At 38.2% G+C, this 18,735-nt stretch overlaps 1 protein-coding gene across 1 annotated transcript; it reads left to right on the top strand.

Annotated features, from left to right (window-relative positions):
- The first annotated feature begins 925 nt into the window (after positions 1 to 925).
- On the top strand, positions 926 to 16,687 carry tmc2a (transmembrane channel-like 2a). Its single transcript, XM_016286632.1, has 20 exons — positions 926 to 999; positions 1,141 to 1,179; positions 1,459 to 1,828; positions 2,757 to 2,906; positions 3,263 to 3,353; positions 5,468 to 5,549; positions 5,723 to 5,829; positions 6,759 to 6,857; positions 10,089 to 10,231; positions 11,274 to 11,421; positions 11,696 to 11,884; positions 12,045 to 12,224; positions 12,316 to 12,474; positions 12,618 to 12,746; positions 12,838 to 12,905; positions 14,914 to 15,153; positions 15,249 to 15,374; positions 15,453 to 15,531; positions 15,634 to 15,748; positions 16,476 to 16,687. The coding sequence occupies exons 1-20, from the start codon at positions 960 to 962 to the stop codon at positions 16,685 to 16,687; spliced, it is 2,766 nt and encodes a 921-aa protein (XP_016142118.1). The 5' UTR covers positions 926 to 959.
- Positions 16,688 to 18,735: the final 2,048 nt, after the last annotated feature.

Raw genomic sequence — 18,735 nt, forward strand, 5'->3', positions numbered from 1 at the left:
ATGCATATGTGCACACATTCTTTGTTTTTGCCTTTTCACACTAATGAACATGTAATGACTCGCCAGTGAAAACTGAGATGCTGTCTCATCTACCAGGTGTTGTGGTGCAGACGAGACAGGAGATCACATATATCTTTTTGTCTGCTTAGAGTTTCACTGTGCTTGAGTGTCTTCATATTAGTTTCTGCCTTTAACAAGAACAGAGACCATACCATACACACTGGTTAAGACACACTTTTTTTTTTGTAGGCTACTTTAAAATGGCATTAGTCAGAATCCTTGTATGGTGTGATGATTGCTGACAGTTGTCTGATACTGCAAACGTTCATTTGGATTCATTCTAGACTTTCTAACCATAGCAGTTTTAAAGAAAGTGCATGTTAAATTGAAAGTGCAAAGCTTAATATACTGTGAAATGTGTTCAATTGACTTTGAAGGAAAACCTAAACCTTCATTAAATCTTTAAGGTGCCTCTTCTTGTGACAGCAGCATTAGGTGTCATGTGTCCCAATGAGTGAGAGTGCATCGAACAGTTTAAATGGATACGGCGTACCATCCAGAATGCTTTGTGATTGTTCCTTTTCAACACTGATGAAATTTGAATTGCTCATCTGAGAGGCTAGAATTGTTTTACTTCATGTAAGTTCTCAGATAATTTTAATATTGAGTGGTTTTTTGTTTGTTTGTTTTTTGCATTTGTATTAATTCCTGTCTGAAATAGAACTGTTTTTCTCTGAAAGACTTAAGCCGAATTCAAATCATCCTGACAATTGTTCCAGCTCATACTAATATTTTAATACTAATATCAATTGCTATTACACATGTGAGGTCACGTGGTGTTGCTATGACAATAGGGAGTCAGTTACTGGAGAGCAGCTGCACACCTGTACAGTAATTTGTTAGACCACAGGTGCAAGGGAAGAAATTCAGAGACTAATAGAGATCAGAAGGGCAGCAAAATGCCAAAGAAAAGTGATACAGCAAGAAAACTGGAAGATGGTGAGTTATGCATTTTTATTTTCAAATGTAGCATAATTTGATAGTTACTTCTAACAATGATGATCATTGTTTAAGTGATAAATTGATTAAACATCTATAATCTGTTGTGTACTTAGAGAGGTACTTGTAAATATTTTACAGTGGGAATAGAAATTGATGGAGATGTGGAGAGTGCTGAAGGTAAGAAAAAATATTATGCTGAATTTATTCATTTATTTATTCTTTTTTATTATTTTTATTAGTGGTGCTAAGGAAAACATCAAAATTTAGATTGCTCATAATCCAGAAAACACCCAGCAGCTGGAACGGCACATTTTGAAGAGGGAACCTCACTTTTATTTATTTTTTTATTTTTTTTGTACAGATCTGTTTGTTTGTCTGTGTTACTCAGCAAGAATGTCTTGATTTTATGCATGATATGCTTTTATAAAAAATACAGTTGTGCCATCTTTTACTCAGAGGACAAGAAAGCAAAAAGCAAGGGTGCTAAAAAAACAGCAGCTGGTAAGCGGGGCAAAGCAGCTGCCAGTGAGGACGGTGAGGATGAAGATGAGGATGATGAACCTCCAAGAGGTCGTCGAGCGGCCAATAAAAAGAAAGCAGCCCATGCAGATGAGGAAGATAGCGATGATGATATTCCACAGAGGAGATGTGCCGGGAACAGGAGAAGAGGAAAAGTACGAGAGAGTGGGCGAGATGGGGAAAATGAGAAGTCTGGCAGAAAAAACAGGAAAGGTGGGAACAAAAAGAAGGATGGTAAGGGGAAAGGAAAAGACAAGGAAAATGACAAAGACAGCGACAAAGATGAAAAGAAGAAAAAGAATAGTAGGTATGCTGACATGTACACTGACTTCATTGACTGCTCGCGACACCTACACCAAGAGATCACTATATGTAAGACAAAACTTTCCTGAAACTCCCATAATAGATAGGCCTACTTATACCTTCCTCTTTTACAGTCCATCCCCAAAGTTCTATTGGAATATTTATAGTTTTTCAGATCTAATTTATATACCATATTTCCATATTATTTATAAAAGTGGTTTGTTTTGTTAGAAAATATATGCTCAACTATCCCAGCCTTTCCCTATAACCACAAGAGTATCATTTTAACTATTTAAACCCATTGCATTTTTAATACTATGTCTCCCCATACGCTCTAGACACACACTTGTGCTTGTTAGAGTTCGGTGTAGTTTATCACCATTTTAAAAGCATGAACTCTTGGAAAAGAAAGAAAGAAAGAAAGAAAGAAAGAAAGAAGATATTTTCAACATTATATGCTCAAATACAGGGTTAGTATTATGGGTGTAGGATATTTAAACAAAGAGGTGGACACAATAAGGCATGGGTACACTGGAAACAAAAAATCTATATTTTTGTCTTGTTTTTCAATAAACATCTAAAATCGGTGACACTTTATTTTGATGTGTCCTTATTACAGTGTAATTACACAACATTAATTACTAAAAGTTTAGGTTAGGGTTTTTCAGTGTTATTTGGTTGTAAATCAGCAGAATTTAATGTTATTACTATCGAGTAAAAATATGCAACGTGTAACAAGGGCACATTAAAACAAAGGGTTACCAGTATATCTCATATTTATCATTCTTGTCTCTCAAAAATCTATCTTAAACTTATTTTGTTTTGTTGTTTTAAGCCTAAATTTAACAAAAAAATATGCAAGTTTATGTAAGACAAAATAACTCAATGTAATGTAATAATTTGTCACTCAGTCACCTCATGTTCTGTCTTAGTGGTGATGATTCCAAATCAGATGAAGAGGAGGAGTCCATGTCTGAAGGAGAAATGGCCAAACTGATGGAGGAGGTGGAGGAGAAGAAGAAACTGATAGCAAATATCAGGATCAAGCCCTGGCGAATGAGAAGACGACTTCAAGTCCTCAAGTACTGAGGAACCTTATGCAAAAAATGTGATGCAAAAAAAAAAAAGTTCAAATAAATCAGTAGGATTGAAGAGACCCCCTGTAGCTATGACTGAATTCACAATGCAGCATGTTTTTCTAAAACAATTGCTACTAAATAAAAGTATGAAGAACAGATTTTAATGAAGACATTATTTTAGTAAGTGGTTTGTTTAGGTTCATTCTTCCATATAGCTGTAATAGCTGGTAAACATCTGTTTTATATAATATCTGTTTCTATATTGTGTATTTTAACTAGAATTTTGTATTAATCAATCAGCTTCAAATACTATAACTATTTATTTGATCTCCTCCTCCATGTTCTCTTTGTGTCTATAGAGAGGCTCAGCAGTTTGTGGATAAATTTGAAGGTGCTTTGGGCAAAGGGAAAGGCAGGAAACTGTATGCCTACAAAGTAATGATGATGAAGGTAGGAATATCAAAATCTTCAATTACATTTGTGGTTTTTGTTAAAGTAAGCATCACTATTACTATTGCTGAAAATAAAATAATCCTAATTTGAAAGAGATCCAAGCAAAATGTAGGAATCAGAATATCATAGAGAGACTTTGTAGCGGACTCTTTTGAGTAGAGCCTGTAGTCACCCGGAACTTCCTATAGCAACAACATTTCAATGGGTTACAGTTTTTCTCAATCGATTTGACACTTTTCTATATATACTGTATATATAAATATATATATATATATATATATATATATATATATATATATATATGTGTGTGTGTGCGTGCGTGCGTGCATGTGTGTTTGCTGTTGTATATGAATTATGCTGAATTATTGATCATTCATCTACATTGCATAATATATTCTTGCTGTAATCTCAACATCTCCACCACAGGCCTCTTCCTTTGTGGGTGGTGACATTATTCTGGACCACCATGTCAACAATGCTCTTGTTCCATTCAAAATAAAACTGTTTGTCCACCTAAATGTTCTCAAACTTTAATTCTGAAAAAGTTTGGACATGTAAAGAACAGAAGTTAACCCCGGAGGACTACAAATCTACAAATCAACAATCATAGTACAAGACTTATAAATGTAGAAGTGTATTGACATAGTAACACTTTAGATCTGTTTCCCAGCTTCTCTAAAGGAGAGGCCATGATTTCTTAATTAGGCTAATTCTGATTTCATATGAAATTCATCTGTACCTTCTACCTCTCCTCCCTCCTCTTCCACCCTTCTGTCCACTTTCTCTTACACTTTCTCTTCTTGCTATTTCCACTACACCAATTGTTACGGGGCTGACAAGACGTGAGACGTGCAGATCCATATGCAAGCTTTTTATTAGGAGAAGACAGAGACGTGGTCATAAAACAGACATGGGTCAGATAATGGCAGACAGGTATATGGCGGGCAAGACACAAGAAGAAACCTAATGCTAGCGGAGGTGAACGATCGGCAAACAGAGTCAAAGGGGCGAGACTAGAGGGATAAGTCCAGGTACGAGGCAAGGTCCAGGCAGGGGCAAACAGAATCAAAAATAGGGCAAGACGAGAGGAATCCGAGAGACACAGGCGAAGATCAAGGAACGAGAACACAGACAAGGCAAGACTAAGGTGAGGATAAGATAAACTTAATGGGCTCTGTAATGTAGCTATCGCTAGGGGAGTGATAATCGCTAAACAATACTCGGCAGAGGGAAGGGATCAGAGTGAGTGTTAAATAGTGAGGGAGTGATATGAAACAGCTGGGTGCAATCAGTGTTGTGTGCAATCAGTGCTGTGAATGATGGGATATGTAGTCCGGGATGATGCAACAGTGTGAGTGCGAGAGTCAGTGAAAATGGGAAGGGTGACCTCTGATGGTTAGCCGACGGAAGTTCATGGACCGGATTCGTGACACCAATGCCCTCTACTCTATTCATCTCTTCACCCTCTCCTCCTCTCCTCTTTTTATACCCTCCTATCTGCTCATCTCCTTCTCCTTCCTTCTTTTTGTGCATATTCTTTCTTCCTCTTTATATACTTTCCCTTTTATCGGTACAGCAATAGTGATAAATATGCAAACAATTAGGAAAACTGCATTTCTTGTTGTGTGTATAATTAACCAAGCAGTTATCAGTTTAGGGCAAACTGAAAATATTACATGTGCATTTGATAATATGACAAATTACAGAGTTTGTGTGTGTGTGTGTGTGTGTGTGAGTTTGGACAAATGGTACATTACCAATAAAAATAGCTGCAATTGTTTTTTGTTTTTGTTTTTGTCTTATTATATTTAGTTGGCTGTATGAACAAATATGAAAACATTTGAGAATTTTGTGAAAGGTGTTTTAAGAAAATGATTCACATGATTTGCAATTTGTTCTACAATTTATTTAGGACAGTTACGATGTGTACAGATCACTGTGTTAAAAATGTGTAAAAATTATTGAGAAAAACTGTAAAATTTAAATACCTTAGCAACCTCATATTAACCGCCCACAACACCGTAGTGGCAACATGTGCATACGCAAACTGCACTAACATTGTCTTACTTGCAGCCTCCTAATCTTCCTTATATGCTTTGTGACTTATACAGAAATGGATAAAGTTTCAAAGAGATTTTGAAAATTTTAGGACATCGTGCATCCCATGGGAGCGGAAAATAAAGGAAGTTGAGAGTAAGTACTCCCCCCCAGAGGAATGGTACATCATTCAGATGTCTTATTGATGATAGAAAATGATTTATTTCACCTGTACTGAATTAGAAATTGAGCCATATTTATTTATTGGAATGTTTGCTCATTTGAATGTTCCTCATTCTGAGCCCTGGCAATGTTTCATCCATTTGCAGGTCATTTTGGCTCCTCAGTTGCTTCCTACTTTATTTTCCTCCGTTGGATGTACGGCATGAACTTGGTCCTCTTCAGCTTGACCTTTGGCCTGGTTGTGATACCGGAGGTAAGTGTATTATCAGTTATGTTGTGCTGTACGTACATACACTAATAATAAAATTATGGTATTTTGCTTTACAGTAAAGGGAGCAGTAAAGTATCTTTTTATCTTATTTCTGGCTTTAAAGAAATAGTTCACCCAAAAATGAAAAATTTACTTAAAATTTGCTTACCTTTAGGCCATATATAGATGAATTTGTTTCTTCATTGGAACAGAACTAGAAACATTTAGACATTTACATCACTTGCTCAAAAATGTATCCTCCTCAGTGAATGGGTGCCGTCAGAATGAGAGTCCAAACAGCGGATAAAAGCACCAGATAACAGTCAATCAATTAACGTCTTGTGAAGCAAAAAGCTGTGTGTTTGTAATAAAACGTGTTTGCTTCCTGCTAAATGTCCTCTGTCCATAATATTGCTTTATCCAGTGTTTTTATCTTTTCTAAATTAGGTGAGACATATGCACAGATCAAGCACAGTTTACAAGTGAAAACAGTCCAAAACAGTTTTAAACAAATATGTCAATGGACCTTGATCCCATTGGGTGGACTGGAGAAAGCATTATTGTGGTTTATGGAGTGCTATTTTGGCCAGAAGCAACAGTATAAAGTTAAAACACCTGAATAATGGATTTGTTTCTTACAAACATGCAGATTTTAACTTCACAAGATGTTAATTGATGTGTCACGTGGATTACTTGTGGATTATTGGGATATTTTTATCAGTTTGAATTATCATTCTGACGGTACCCATTCACTGCAGAGGATCCAGTGGTGAGCAAGTGATGTAAGGCTAAATTTCTCCTAATCTGTTCTGATGAAGAAACAAATTCATCTACATTTTGGATGGCCGGAGTACTTTTCATTTTTGGCCGGAGCAAATTTTCATTTTTGGGTGAGCTATTAATTTAACAAATGATTTGGAATTTTCCACAAGGTTCTCATGGGGCTCCCATACGGGTCCATTTCTCGGAAAACTGTGCCGAGAGAAGAGCAAGCCACTGCTATGGACTATTCTGTTCTCACGGATTTCAATGTAAGATCATGATACATGTATTAGTGGGATCCAAAGGTCTGAGACCACTTACCGCACGTTTCTCTTTGTATGTGCTGAAGGAACTGTCTCAACAGACCTCTAGTAGCAACACCCTGTTAAAGTAGGTATCCAGAGGATACATAGGAGGAGTGGTGCCCAAGGCGGAACCGGGGTTTTAAACCACTCAGAAAGAGCACAAAGTTGTTGCACGTAGCTCTTACCGTACAGGGTTTTAGAAAAGTGGGCAAAGCGTAATGTGCACGCTTACCACTTATGTGGATTTTAGAAAGTGTGCAAAGCATAACGTGCACGCTTACCAGCTATGTGGATTTTTAGAAAATGCACAAAGCTTAACGTGTGCACTTACCATAGTATTTGGATTTAGAGTTTTCCAAGCATCTGTTTGCAAGGTGAGGGGAGCACTGCCCGAGACAGCATTTACACAGGAAGGTTCTTGTAATGCCACCTATACCTCCCGCTCGATGCCTCAGCAGACACAGAAGACAGAAACACACAGGTCCCAGGAAATACTGCACAGAAACTAGCAGAAGGGATATGCACACAACCACCAGCTCATTAGATACACACATATATATATTTATATATACATATATTTAGACATGGATTGTACTCACCCACCATGGTTCCCGCGTTGGAGCTCTGTCCAAAGAAGCCTCTAGACCAGACCATCAGTAAGATGTTCACTATGAAGCCATAGAACCAACCAACCTAATAGGTCCAGCATAGGCGACTATAATGCAGGAAATTCCCCACCTAACCTCGTCAGGTGGAGAGATGGTGGTTACAGGGGAATTAGGAAGGTGAAGATATTTAGGGCATATGTAAGACCCCCGAAGGAAATGATCACTCTGATCCGGACAAAAGCGCTGACGCCCTCTCTGGATCACATCCCTTAGGTCTTTTACTTTTGCCCCGCGATTCTTCCTACCCCTACCCGCGGGCAGGGGAGGAGCACGAGCCGCGACACTAGCCTTCTGAGACAATCTCTGATCCTCAAACCGAGACGGGCTAGGACCCCTGGGTTGTTCGGGCTCAGACCTGGACTTCGTGAAGGCCGCTATCCCAGTCTTTCAGCAGGTCAGCCTTATATGCTTGGAGCATCACCATCGTTTGCAATGAAGCGACAGCCCGACCTGCTGCTGCTGCGTATGCCCTGGCATCCGAGCGAGATGTCAAGGAGGGGAGTCTTAGAGGACGTCTCACCCATAGAGAGATAGCTGGCCAGCGTCTCCCTATAGGGGCATCTTCTCATAACCGCTTTCGCGCAGCGCCTCGATATTGGCATAACTCGTATGCTGGAATCGATGGATGCGTGAGGAAAAAAACGGCCTCTTCCATTCCTTCTCAATCTTTATATGGAAAACAGGAAGAAAGGAAGGCTCACCTGAGCTGGATGGTTATGGCCAGTAAAATAACGTTCATCGAGATATTTCGCGACCTCACTTTCTTCACTTGCTTCACTGCAAGTAAAACCTCGCGCGATCCATAATTTCCAAAAGCTCATCATACGCAGGTGTAGCTAATCAGCTCATGGGAAATATGAATAATTAACCATAACTAGTTATACCTTCCGTGCCTCAGCAGCGGCGGGTCCTGAATCGCGGGAAGCAGACGGCTGCCCCTTTTTCCTCGAAAAGAGAAACAAACGAGAGCGGAGCTTTTTCCCTTGAAAAAAATGCTTGCAGTGCACGCTGATTGCCCCCTCGGAGGCATCGCGTGCGTGCTCTTTGCCCAAACAAATAACGCATAGATCGTGTGTGTCATCAGATGTTAAACAGCATCAACACGGATGCACACATCCTTAAACGCTTTGCTAGTGCTCACCATAATGAGATGAATAGAGATAGCTCTTACCACAGAAATGCACGCTTCAAACAAAAGAAGAAGAGAATGATGTGTGCTCCCGGCACCTATTTATACTATAGTCGCACCGGTAGTGACGTCATTGCTGTCGCCGGCCAACGAGTTGGTGTTTTTTCAATGTATGCTTCAGACACGGGTCACGACGAGGCGTTCCCCCTAGAGGACGCAGTTCGAAGTTCCCATGAAAGGGAACATATATGTTTTGCATTTTTAAATATAGCATTTCAGCATTCTATAACAATTTGAGTGAAAGTTGAATTAGAAAAAAAGAACTGAATGAATGAATTTCAAAATATCTTTTATGTTGCCTTTTTGACAGTAGTACGCTGAAGAAAAAAAATGTATATACTTTGGACCAAATGTAAAATTTTCTGTAGTGTGAAAGTAGAAAATGTAAAAACATTTAGTCAATGTTTAATTAGTTTACTTAAAGGGTTAGTTCACCCAAAAATGAAAATTCTGTTATTAATTACTCACCCTCATCTCGTTTCAAACCCGTAAGACCTTCGTTCATCTTTGGAACACAAATTAAGATATTTTTTATGAAATCTGAGAGCTCTCTGACCCTGCATAGACCGCAATGCAACTGAAATGTTCCCAAGTCCAGAAACGTAGCAAGGAGATCGGTAAAATAATCCATGTGACATCAGGGGTTCAACCATAATTTTACGAAGCAACGAGAATACTTTTTGTGCGAAAAAAAAAAAAAAAGACTTTATTCAACAATTCGTCTCCGCGTCACCCTGTAGCGAGTATCGGTTGAACCCCTGATGTCACATGGATTATTTTACAGATCTCCTTTCTACGTTTCTGTACTTGGGAACATTTCAGTTGCATTGCGGTCTATGCAGGGTCAGACAGCTCTCAGGTTCTATCAAAAATATCTTAATTTGTGTTCTGAAGATGAACGAAGGTCTTACGGGTTTGAAACGACATGAGGGTGAGTAATTATGACAGAATTTTCATTTTTGGGTGAACTATCCCTTTAATATAAATAAAGACTTTGAAACTTTGAGATTTTTTTAAACTTTGAAAGACCTTAATGTGTACTGTGATGTAATTTCAATATCCATAAAATATGCAGCATATGTTGTGATAAAACAAAATTCATTTTGTTATATAAAAATGTTTTGCATAATTTATTTTACATTTTCTGTTTACTTCCAGGTTTAAATTAATTTTGAAACCCCATAGAAACAGTCTCAGATTTTTAACCCCTCTGTACATATTTTCCTTGAAAAATGTGTGATGAACTTAGAGAATTCCATAGTGTCTTTTAAATTTCTTATTATCATAATATAAATGTATGGTTATCTATAACACTCTCTGATGTTTTCTTTTTGACAGGGTTACTGCAAGTACTCAGTACTTTTCTATGGCTACTATAATAACCAAAGAACCATTGGCTTCCTGAAGTTTCGTCTCCCTCTGTCTTACCTCCTGGTGGGCATTGGGACCTTCGGGTATAGCCTCATGGTTGTGATCAGAACGTGAGTCCCTCTTTCATTCATTGCTAGATGTTGTAGCAATGACATGAAATGTTCTTGAGAAGTACATGTGACAGTGAATATCTACATTATTAGTTCTTACTGGATGACAAAATGTTGTACAGGTACAATGCAGTGTTTTGCCTTACATCTAAGATGGTAAAAATATTAATTGTGTTGTCATATTAGACAGCTTTGCAGAAAAAAATCCCTGCAACCTAAAGGTGAAGTGGTTCATTTTGGCACTAGTGGAATTTTAATAATAATAATTAATTCCCTAAACACTTCTACTAGTCCGTATACCCGAGCCTACCTTTCAGTGATTGTTTAAATGCATACATTTTTATGAACTGCAATTCAGTTCAGTCTGATTGTAGATTCCAAATGTGATGTTTATATGTATATCTGAATCGGAATTACATGTTCGCCACATGCATTTGAAACTAAATTTCTGCAAATTCAAAGAGTGACATTTAATATTAACATACTATAACAGGAACACGCTTATAAGTTTGTCAGAGAAATATGAAGGCATGTTTTCACCTCAGAGTAAAATAGCAATTTAATTGTGAGATTAAATTTTTTTTAATTCCGAGTAGTATCTATTTTAAGAAATAATGTTGCGATTACTAAAAAATAAAGTTACAATTACAGAACATATAGTCACTATACCCTAACAGTCACAAAATCGATTCAATTTGAAATTAGAATTATGAAAAAATAAAGACATTTGTGAGATATAAAGTTACACACCCTCATGCCATGATAACCATATTAGCCTCAAGTCCATTTCTCCACTAATAAGGATTCAAAGGATTGCATGCCAACTACCAAACTCTTGACATTGGTCAAGCTAGTGGTTGAGATGTTGCTCAAATAATGAATTTTAAATTGACATTTTTGGCATAAAAAAGATGAACACTTCACCTTTAAATATGAAACCTTTGTTGTTATTTTGACTGCAATTGGAAATTGCGCTTCTGTTATCCTGCCGGCGAGAATGGATTCTCTACAAATGTTGAATAAAGTCCACTCTCGCTGTTAGGATGGCTAAAAACGCAGATGTGGGGGGAGGGGACGGAGAAGACAATGAGTTCACCTTTGCCTGGAAGATGTTCACCAGCTGGGATTATCTTATCGGGAACGCTGAGACAGCCGACAATAAATACGCCTCCATCACCACCAGCTTCAAAGTATGTGACTGTGTGCATATGTGGAATTGTTTGGGTAGGTGTTGATGTGTGTGTGCTGACCACTGCAGTTTTTGTTTCATGGTCTGGTTGTCCATTCAGAGACCTGAGGAGGTCACCTCTCTGTAAGACCAAATTTCCGCCACTGGTTTACAGTAATAAATCCTCTGGCCAGATCAATTGATATGGTTTATATAAATGATCGGACATGAACTGTAGCTCCAAAAGGCTCATTAATGAGTTTTACTCATTTTGGGAACTCTAATGCTTTCTGCAGGAGTCCATTGTGGATGAGCAGGAGAACCAAAAGGATGAGAACATTCATCTAAGGAGATTCTTACGTGTCCTAGCCAACTTTTTCATCACCTGTACGCTGGGAGGAAGTGGCTATCTCATTTACTTTGTGGTCAAACGTTCCCAAGATTTTGCCAATATGGACAACCTCTCATGGTATGAGAAGAATGAGGTAAATATAAACACAAGACCACATTCAACATTTTGTAACTAGATAGATAGATAGATAGATAGATAGATAGATAGATAGATAGATAGATAGATAGATAGATAGATAGATAGATAGATAGCAGCCCAGTTAATTATGTATTAACAATACCATTGTCTCTCAGCTTGAGATCATCATGTCTCTGCTGGGACTGGTGGGTCCAATGCTCTTTGAGACCATCGCTGAGCTGGAGGAATACCATCCACGTATAGCTCTCAAGTGGCAGCTGGGACGTATATTTGCGCTCTTCCTTGGCAACCTCTACACATTCTTGCTTGCTCTGTTCGATGAGGTCAATTCGAAAGTAAGTTCTCTGATGATAGCAGTGTTTACTTTCTATTTTTAGTTGGGAACCAGTGATTTTTAAGAAAACAAAACTTTTTTTTTGCCTCAAGCTTGAAGAAGAGGAATCTATAAAAAACGCCAGCCTTTGGTACATAAAGGAGTATTACGCCAACTACTCAGCTAACAACCCAAATGACACAGGCACCCCACCTCCTATGGACCCCGCTGATATAATCAGAGGCCCATGCTGGGAAACTACAGTGGGAATAGTAACGTGTCTTGTGTTCATCTACCTTCTCCAGCAAAAATCATATATAGAATATATTGTTTAATTGATAAGATCTAAACATTTGTTTGCACATTTGGTCAAAATCAAACCATTTAACTCAAACCATTCACACTCTACCATTAGGAGTTTGTGAAGCTGACCATATCAGATATACAAGTGACTTATCTGACCATCCTCATCGGTGACTTCCTGAGAGCTTTGATTGTGCGTTTCCTGAACTACTGCTGGTGCTGGGATCTGGAAGCTGGCTGGGTGAGTTCAATATACTCTATAAGCGCATCACCAACAACCTAAACTGTGGCCATTTAAGGTTTTGATAACTAACACCCTTTTTCATTCTCAGCCCTCCTATGGTGAATTTGACATAAGCGGCAATGTGCTTGGTTTGGTGTTTAACCAAGGAATGATCTGGTAGGAACACATGCACAAATAACACAACATAAAATAGCATTGACATCACTGAAAAAGGGAAAACTCTATGTTAGTGCATAGTTAGCTGTGTACAGCTGACTTTTTTTAATACTATGCACAAAATGTTACTACTACCTGAAAAAGTCTGCAGAAATCACACTTGTCTCTTTGAGATAAAGTGACAGATTTACTGACAGCTTGAGCTAGCGCAAACCCTCTTTCTATTTTAAAAAGGTACTCTTGGGATTTACTAAATACTGCATTAGTTCTTAGCGATGAAAAGGCATGGACAGTCCATGGACAAATTTTTTTGCAGCTGACCTTATTACATATGCATTTGTGTTTCCCTTTTGGACTCAACATACATGGGAGGAGAGCATTTAAATACAACATGCAACTCATTCTACTCAGAGCTTTTACATCCTCAGACTCAGAATTATGCATTTCAAGGGTTATACTATTAACACCAAAATTAATCTGTGAAACTTGAGTAATCAATGGACAAAACCTCAATACAAGTAACAGTTGTTATGCAAATGCCTTGTTAATAAACTTAAAGTTTATCTTATTTAACAGAACATTAGACATTATACAGCTCTGTATGTTAGCTATATTAAACTCTATTGTATGTTGTTCATTGATTTTCAGATTAATTTAGCATTATTAAGACATTAACAATAGTCAATTATAGGAATTACTAAGCCGAAAAATGCTAAGATATTGCTTTCATAAAATTCAGAATTTACAAGTTTAATCATGAGTTCTATAAGAATGTGAACGGCTTTTACAAATCTGAATCTTGTAATAACAGTAATTTTGACATTGCAACTACAGTCTAGCAAAAAGTTAGCAAAACGGCTGACATCATTTACATCATGTACGTTATCAGAATAGTGATCCCAAAATGCATTGTGTTGAGCTCAGTAATAAAATCTAAAATGTCAGGGGAAAGTCAATAGAAATGTTGATTATTCTGTAAATATCAACCAAATCAACAAAATATCTAGCGTACACTCTAAAAAATGCTGGGTTGTTTCAACCCAATGTTGGGTCAAATATGGACTAACCCAACTGTAGCTAATATAAAAATGTAACCAAAATTGAACCCAACAGTTGGGTTAGTTCATATTTGACCCAACATTGGGTTGAAACAACCCAGCATTTTTTAGAGTATAGCGTTAGTTCTGGCAGGTCACGTTAGTCAAGCTCGCATCAGCTGACTCTCAGCTGATCCCCATGAACCTATGTGAATACGACACCTATCTAAGCATTCATATATAAGGTCCCTCAGTATTATCAGCAGTTTTCACATTGCTCAATAGCTAATTACCCTCCTCCATCCCCAACTCCTCCTCTGTCAGTCAGGATTCAGCCTTCTGATTCTCTTTTGAATCAGACTAATTCTAAAATGTGTACATAACATTATTGAACTTTAATGATATCTGCAATACATTTATGTTGGTTCTGTTCTGTTTACCCTGGGGGGGTTATCGCTGCTCTCCCTGTTCTCATCCATTCTATGGGAGTTCTTTCCCAGAACAGAAACATACCGCCAATCCAAACTGTATGCTAATTGTATAATAATCTAATGGAACACATTATTCCAATCTTTGTTTTTGCCATGTATTGATAAACATCAATATAATTCTATTGTTGAATATTGATAAAGTGTTAGCTTAGCAACCTCCTAGTATCAGACTGTTGGAGTCAACCTTGACAACTTGCATGTTGCGTCACAAATACTATTTGTGTGGCACATTTGAACGTTAAGCGAGTTTCTGTCTATGTAGATATGTTCAATTTATGAGGTTTAATGTAGATTGCAGCAGCACACCAGGTTCTAGAACAGAGCCGCTATAAAGGCTTTGAACCTTTTTGAAAGGCTTTGAGATGTAATTTCTAGCAAAAGACAATTTTGTAGCTTTGCATTAGAATACATACCAAACATAGCATATCAAAACAAGAATTAGCCACTGTAGATATCAAGCTGTTTGTCTGTGTTTGTCAGGATGGGGGCATTCTATGCGCCTGGTTTGTTGGGCATCAATGTACTGCGGCTCCTGACCTCCATGTACTATCAGTGTTGGGCTGTAATGGCCTGTAATGTCCCACATGCGAGGGTGTTTAAAGCTTCCAAATCCAATAACTTCTACATGGGCCTGTTACTGCTCATCCTCTTCCTGAGTCTCCTGCCTGTGGTTTACACTATCATGTCTCTGCCTCCCTCCTTTGACTGTGGACCCTTCAGGTATCCCTACACAAACAAGCTCACATATGCACAGAATACAGTAAATTAATTTTATTATCAAATTTACTCATTTTGACACTTCCTGTTTACCACAGTGGGAAACAAAGAATGTTTGACGTCATTATGGAGACCATTGATCTAGATCTACCTGCGTTTATGGGGACGCTCTTCAGCTACGTAGCAAACCCTGGACTCATTATACCAGCAGTTCTTCTCATGGTGTATGTGAATTAATAAAGTTTTCACAATCACATAGTACATGCAAAATCCCTTACATTTTTGTTTTGTATTTCTTACAGTCTGGCCATTTACTACCTGAATTCGGTGTCAGAGGCCTATAAGAACGCCAACATGGAGCTAAAAAAGAAAATGCAGATGGTCAATATTCTTTGTGTTCAGATGCACGACAATACATACTAAGTTTTGTAAAAATGGCAGAAATTTGTTTAGCCAGTGTGTGCTTCTAACATTCATTTCTAGGCAAGAGACGAAGAGAAGAACAGACGGAACAACAAAGACAGCACTAACCAGGTGATGAAGGACCTGGAGGATCTACTTCCAAATCGCTCTCCTGCTCCTCCAGAGAATAGCGCAGGTGTGTATTGTATAGAATGTTGTTACTGACCAATCCTACCTTTGTAATTGGTATCATACTATCAGACAAGCTGTTGCTGTTATTGTTCAAAAGATTTGAAAGAAACTAATACTTTTATTCAGCAAAGATCCATTAAAATGATCAAAAAGAAAAGAAAATTGTATTGCAAATAAACAAAAACAAAATGTTTTGGTTTTTTTTGGGAAAAAAAATGTATTAGTCAGCACAACCGTTTTCAATTGTGATGATAATAATAATAATAATAATAATAATAATAATAATAAATATGTTTCTTGAGCATCAGATCAGCATATTAGAATGATTTCTGAAGGATCATGTGACACTGAAGACTGGAGTAATGGCTCCTAAATAATTGAGCTTTGCTGTCATAGGAATAAATTGCATTTTAAAATATATTAAAACTGAAAACAGCTATTTGTTATAACCCCCTGTTATAAATTGTTATAATGCTTCACAATATTACTGTTTTTACTGTATTTTTAGTGTAGTAGGTGCAGCCTTGGTGAGCATAAGGGAAAACATTTCTAAAATCTTACAGACACCAAACTTTTAAACGGTAGTGCAATTCATGTCGCAGGTCGCATGTATTTGTATAATTTTTTTTTAAATGTGCATAACTGATAAAAAAAAATGGTAAATCTTGAGAACTGGATGCTTACATTATTAAACTCTCACCCTTCATTCCGTTTGTTTCTTCCTGCCTTAGAAAAAAAACATGACCAGGGTGGAAAATCTCCAAAAGTGAAACCAGGCTCAGCTGGAGGTGGCGTGCATCTGCAGAAAGATGTGTCACTCGCATCAGCTAATCCTAGTGCACGGGGGCCTGTGACTCGAGCGCCAGGCCCCAGGGGACCTGGACCTCTACCTGGCCAACCAGGGCCAGGCAGGGGTCAAGGGCCACCCCCTAGACGGCAATGATGTGTGATCTATTCATTATCGTGTGCTCTGCTGGTCTATACACTGTAAAATGAAAGTAAGCATTGGTTGTTTTATTAAAGAAATTAATATTTAAAATGATTACATTATTTGCTGCTGGACACTTCTGCAGAAATTTGGAAATATGGAAATAGCATATTAAATACCATACATTTCCGTACAGTAAATTGCATGCGGTGGCCCCAAAAAGAATTTGGTCACTTTGTCACATCTAAAAACATTTTAATTTAATTGCATTAGAATTTAATTGCATTACCAACTTGCATCTTCAAACAGATGGCAGAATTTTTCTAAAAACTAACTTCCTTAACTTCACTGAAACACTTTTCAGTGACTTTTAACCACCTGATTTTCAAGATGAAGTTAGTTCATCGGGTTTCATTCATCATCATCATATTACCTATCAACATCTTCTACTGACAATGGACATCCAAAAAGTGTCCAAATACTTTTTGTCTTCATTTTGAACAGTATATTGGTTGTTTTATCAGTTAAAGAAAAAGTGTGAAATGTTTTGCTTGAAAAGTGTGCTCTTGATTTTTTTCTTTTAAAGGGGTCCTATTGTGCTTTTTATCTTACAAGTACAACACGTCGTAGCTGGGCGCCGCGGACAGACGCCGAATGGCGCCGCCGGTGTGCCTACACTCATAGAAAATAAAGTATTTGATTTTTAAAGACGTGGCACGACGCAACGCTGCGCTTCTCGTACGGTGTGCGACCGCCTGAAACACTGGTTTTTTTTCACCTCCGTACCCAAACGTCTTTGTTTGAGCTTCCGAAAGCGGATGATGTCAGGAAACAGTGGTTGCAATTTATTTTTTAACTATTTCTCAGAGGGTGGGCTTCAAGTATAACTCATTTGAAGTAATGATGCTTCATATAACATTTTCCAGAGAAACAAGTGTTAATGATAAATCCCCTGTGATGTTTGTGCTGGCTACTGTATACAGTCCACCAGGGCACCACACAGACTTGATTAAAGAATTTGCTGATTTTATATTCGAGTTAGTACTAGCTGCACATAAAGTTTTAATTGTTGGTGAGTTTAATATCCATGTTGATAATGAAAAAGATGCATTGGGATTAGCATTCATAGACATTCTGAACTCTATTGGAGTTAGACAACACGTGTCAGGACCTACTCATTGTCGAAATCATACTCTAGATTTAATACTGTCACATGGAATTGATGTTGATGGTGTTGAAATTATGCAGCCAAGCGATGATATCTCAGATCATTATCTAGTCTTGTGCAAACTTCATATTACATATTACAAGTATGGTAGAACCATCACTCCTACCACAAAGGACTGCTTTGTAAGTAATCTTCCTGATTTATCTCAATTCCTTAGCATATCCAATACCTCAGAACAACTTGATGATGTAACAGAAACTATGGACTCTCTCCTTTCTAGCAAAAACCCACAAAATTCTGCATAAACAGTTATATTTTATTATAACAACATAAGTGAAAGAGAAAATTATATTTCTCAATTGCACAAATCCTTCATTAGAACATTTAATTCAAATCCTTCATGAGCCTCTCCACGTCACGACTATCTCCAAGATTTCCCCTAAGGATTTTTTTGGGGGGAGCTATAGTATCCAAGCTCCTGCGAATGCGGAGTTTGGGCCAAGACTGAAAAGACTAATTGCTAGTGTGATGGACCCACCTCTGATGTCGGTGCGAGCTGCAGGCATCCCGGTAACATCAGTGCTCTCAAGCCCCGCCATCTTAGAGATCATGCCACACTCTGCTGCCCTTCCTGTAATGGCGGTCACCATTTTGAGCGTGTGGGCTGCACACTGCACTCCTGAGTCCTCTCCTGTCCACGAGTCTGTCCCTGAGGTCTTTCCTGTGCATGAATCCGCTGCAGAGCCTCTAGAGGTGGCGGCATCTGCTGCAGAACCTCCTGAGGTGGTGGCATCCGCTTCCGAATTCACTGCCTGCCCTGTCACGGCCACAGATGCCATTCATGAACTCACAGACTGCCTTGTTACGGCCACGGAGGCCGTTCACAAACTCACTG

This window comes from Sinocyclocheilus grahami, unplaced genomic scaffold (genome assembly GCF_001515645.1).
Source record: "Sinocyclocheilus grahami isolate Dianchi unplaced genomic scaffold, SAMN03320097.WGS_v1.1 scaffold212.1, whole genome shotgun sequence".
Taxonomy (NCBI): domain Eukaryota; kingdom Metazoa; phylum Chordata; class Actinopteri; order Cypriniformes; family Cyprinidae; genus Sinocyclocheilus; species Sinocyclocheilus grahami.